Source organism: Merops nubicus, unplaced genomic scaffold, assembly GCF_000691845.1.
Source record: "Merops nubicus isolate BGI_N331 unplaced genomic scaffold, ASM69184v1 scaffold50782, whole genome shotgun sequence".
NCBI classification, from domain to species: domain Eukaryota; kingdom Metazoa; phylum Chordata; class Aves; order Coraciiformes; family Meropidae; genus Merops; species Merops nubicus.
The window spans coordinates 13,736-16,516 of record NW_008595263.1 but is presented as its reverse complement, the minus strand read 5'-3'; the positions used below and the strand labels follow the sequence as shown (position 1 = coordinate 16,516).

Sequence of the window (2,781 nt, the reverse complement as noted above, 5' to 3'; positions counted from 1 at the left end):
ATAATAATAATAATTATAATAATAAAAAGCATCTGGAACCAGCTCAGAAGATTTCTAATGCTTTTCAGCTTGACTGACTTGGAGTGCATTGACCACACCATTTATATTTTCTTCAGGTACCTGCAAGAGAACAAAAAGAAAGGTCATGGCACAGCCCAAGCCAGGCAGGGATGGGAAGGGGAGGCAGGAGATGAGGCCAGAGCAGGCCCAAGGAACCAGGTACTTGGCTCCTGGACACCTGAACTCCTCTCAGAAAGGTTCCACCTACAAGAGACACTGGCTGAAAAGTCTCAACCCCAAGGGCAAACACTGCTAAGTGAGTTCTAACTGGTTTGCTGCCTGGGAGGCAACTGGTTTTGGGTTGTCTTCTCCTCCTCCTCCTCCTCTCCCTTTCTTTCCCCTCCTTTCATTGGTAAAGCATTTCCACACCAGGAGCTCACTCATGCAAGGTGACTGTGTTGGTGGGGATGCCTCAGGTTCTCCAAGGAACTCATTGAGCTCCTTGAGGAACTCTCCAGGGAACATTTGGGACTGTGAATGAGACCAAGGTGGGTGACAGGGGAACACATCCACCTCCAGGAGAAGAGAAGGTCCAGTCTGCCTGTGCTGGGGGGTCCCAGGTGCTGTGGGGTAGCACCTGAGCTTTCAGATCCACTCTTGTGATGACACTCAGCCACACAAGTCCATAGGCAAAGTTTCTAGTGGGTGTCTCTTCACATTTACTGCAGGAAAAACCTCTCTGAAGAGATGTAAAATATCTCAAGAGTGACATTGTTGGTGGAAAAGGATCCCACACGTGGAGTCACATCAGACAGAGAAGAAGCATCTGACCACCACATGAACTCAAGGATGACACTTGGGGACAGGCAGCTCAGAGCTCCTGGGGAGAGGGGACTGAGGGGAACACAAATTATCTGTGAGCTGCTGCAAGAGGCCCAAATCATCCACATTCAGTTGAAGAAGGGACTGTCTCCTGTGTGAGGTATTTGACCTTGGCCAGCCACTGGACTCCCTCCAGAGCTCAGAGAGTGGAAACACAACTGGGTTGGGATTTTCTGCAAAGCTTTCAAGAAAACTGAGGAAAAAACCCACCATGAGACCCAAACAGAAGAATGTTCAGTTTTCCACTGGGGAGGTGGAACAGGAGTGGGTAACTCTGCTGATGTGTGGCTGGAAGTCAGCAGGGACAGGAAGAAAATCATCTTAAAATAACCATAGAGCAAATTCTCCTGGGTTAGGAAGGAAAGCCCAGCAAGCCTGCACTGCAGGGAAGGGGACTTTGAGAGAAGGATGCTCCACTGCCTCCCCACCATCCTCCTTCCCTGTGCTCTGCAGGCTGCAGTGGAAGAAGCTGGCTGAGATAATGAGGAAAGGCACTGCAATCAATTTTGCAAAGCTCCTTTTCTCAGGGAGCCCCAGCAGACATCAGCAGGGCTCTCCACGTGCTCCCTCAGTGCAGTACAGAAGCAGGAGGCCACAGAACTGGCCAGGTCTGGCCAGCTGGCTTTGAGCTGCATGGACCCAGCTCCTCACTGAAACACCAGGGGCTGGTCCTTCACTCACTGCAGAATGCCTGGCTCCATTAGCACCAAGGAAACAGTATCAAGCACACCACAGATGGTTGGGTTGGATTTTCTCCAGGACAGATGTGCCAACAGTTTTGACCTGTAGGACACATGCTGGTTTTCCACCAGTGGAGAAGCCTGCACCTCTCATGCCCTCAGAACAGCTCCCCATCCCAGGGTAGCTGGTGCAAGGTGTTCCCCTGCCAGCTGGAGGAGAGATCTAAGCATCTACCATGAAGGGAAAGGAAAGCTCCAAAGGACATCCCAGACACAGCTTCAGCCCCATCAGATGCAAAATGCTGGTGAAGAAGAGCAAGATACCTCTGAGCATGAGCAGAGCAGGTGGAAGAGGGACTCTCCTCACTTGCTCTCTCCAGGGGGAGCTGGGAACCACAGCTCTCCCCAGCCCAACCCTGGGTCACCCGAGGGACACACTGAGACCTGCAGGTTCCCACCTCAGCACTGTCTCCCAAAGGGATTTCTTCCCCAGCAGAGGTTCTGATTTCCAGGCAAACTCCTACAGCACTGCAGGAAGAGCTGAGTACTCACCTCCAGGTCAGATAAAAAATTAAGCAACAAAACACAACTTAAGATGCACAGGAGGAAAAAAGATCAGGTCCAGGAGAACCCCAAACTATGACAAAGCACTCCAAGTTGTTGACAACTACTGCACGACCTTAAAAGAAAGGGAGGATGTAGAGAAAGGATTCAAGATGCTCTCAGACCTTGAGAACACTTTAGTCAAGGCAGCTGGGTAACAAAGTTAGGGAAAACTTGTCAAAATTTAGGTCGGGGTCTTGGCCACCAAACCCCAGCCAGAGGCAGCGAGCACACAGCCCAGCCACCAGGCTGGGAGCAAAGCCAAGAGGAGGAGGCTTGAAGAGCCTGGCAGCTACAACAGCACTGTCCAGATGAAAAGGCTTTGGAAACCTCACAAAGAAACCAGCAAAGTGCTGAAATCCTGGCTGGAGTAAGGCAGACCTGCAGACCTTCATGTAGGGATGGCAGCTGCTGGGAGGCAGATCTGCTGGGCTCAGGCAGAGCAGGATGAGGCACTGTTGAAAGGGGGAGCTGCCTGCAGAGTCATCACAATTGCAGGAGTTGGAAGTGGAAGATCTATTTTAACCCCCATGGCTCAGCTCTCCAGATATTGCCTGACAACTAGAAGCACTCTGCACCTTGTGCTCTGCACAGAAAGCATGAGCTGGCCCAGGCC

The 2,781-nt window shown here is 51.4% G+C and overlaps 1 protein-coding gene across 1 annotated transcript in view; it reads right to left on the bottom strand.

The window, feature by feature from the left end:
* GATSL2 (GATS protein-like 2) overlaps nucleotides 1-2,781 on the bottom strand; it is a gene marked incomplete at its 5' end in the record, with an annotated part of 10,004 nt that continues 7,223 nt past the window's right edge. The window contains one exon of the mRNA XM_008935981.1: nucleotides 1-120. Within this exon, the coding sequence (XP_008934229.1) occupies nucleotides 55-120 (66 nt within the window). The remainder of the gene's footprint in view (nucleotides 121-2,781) is intronic.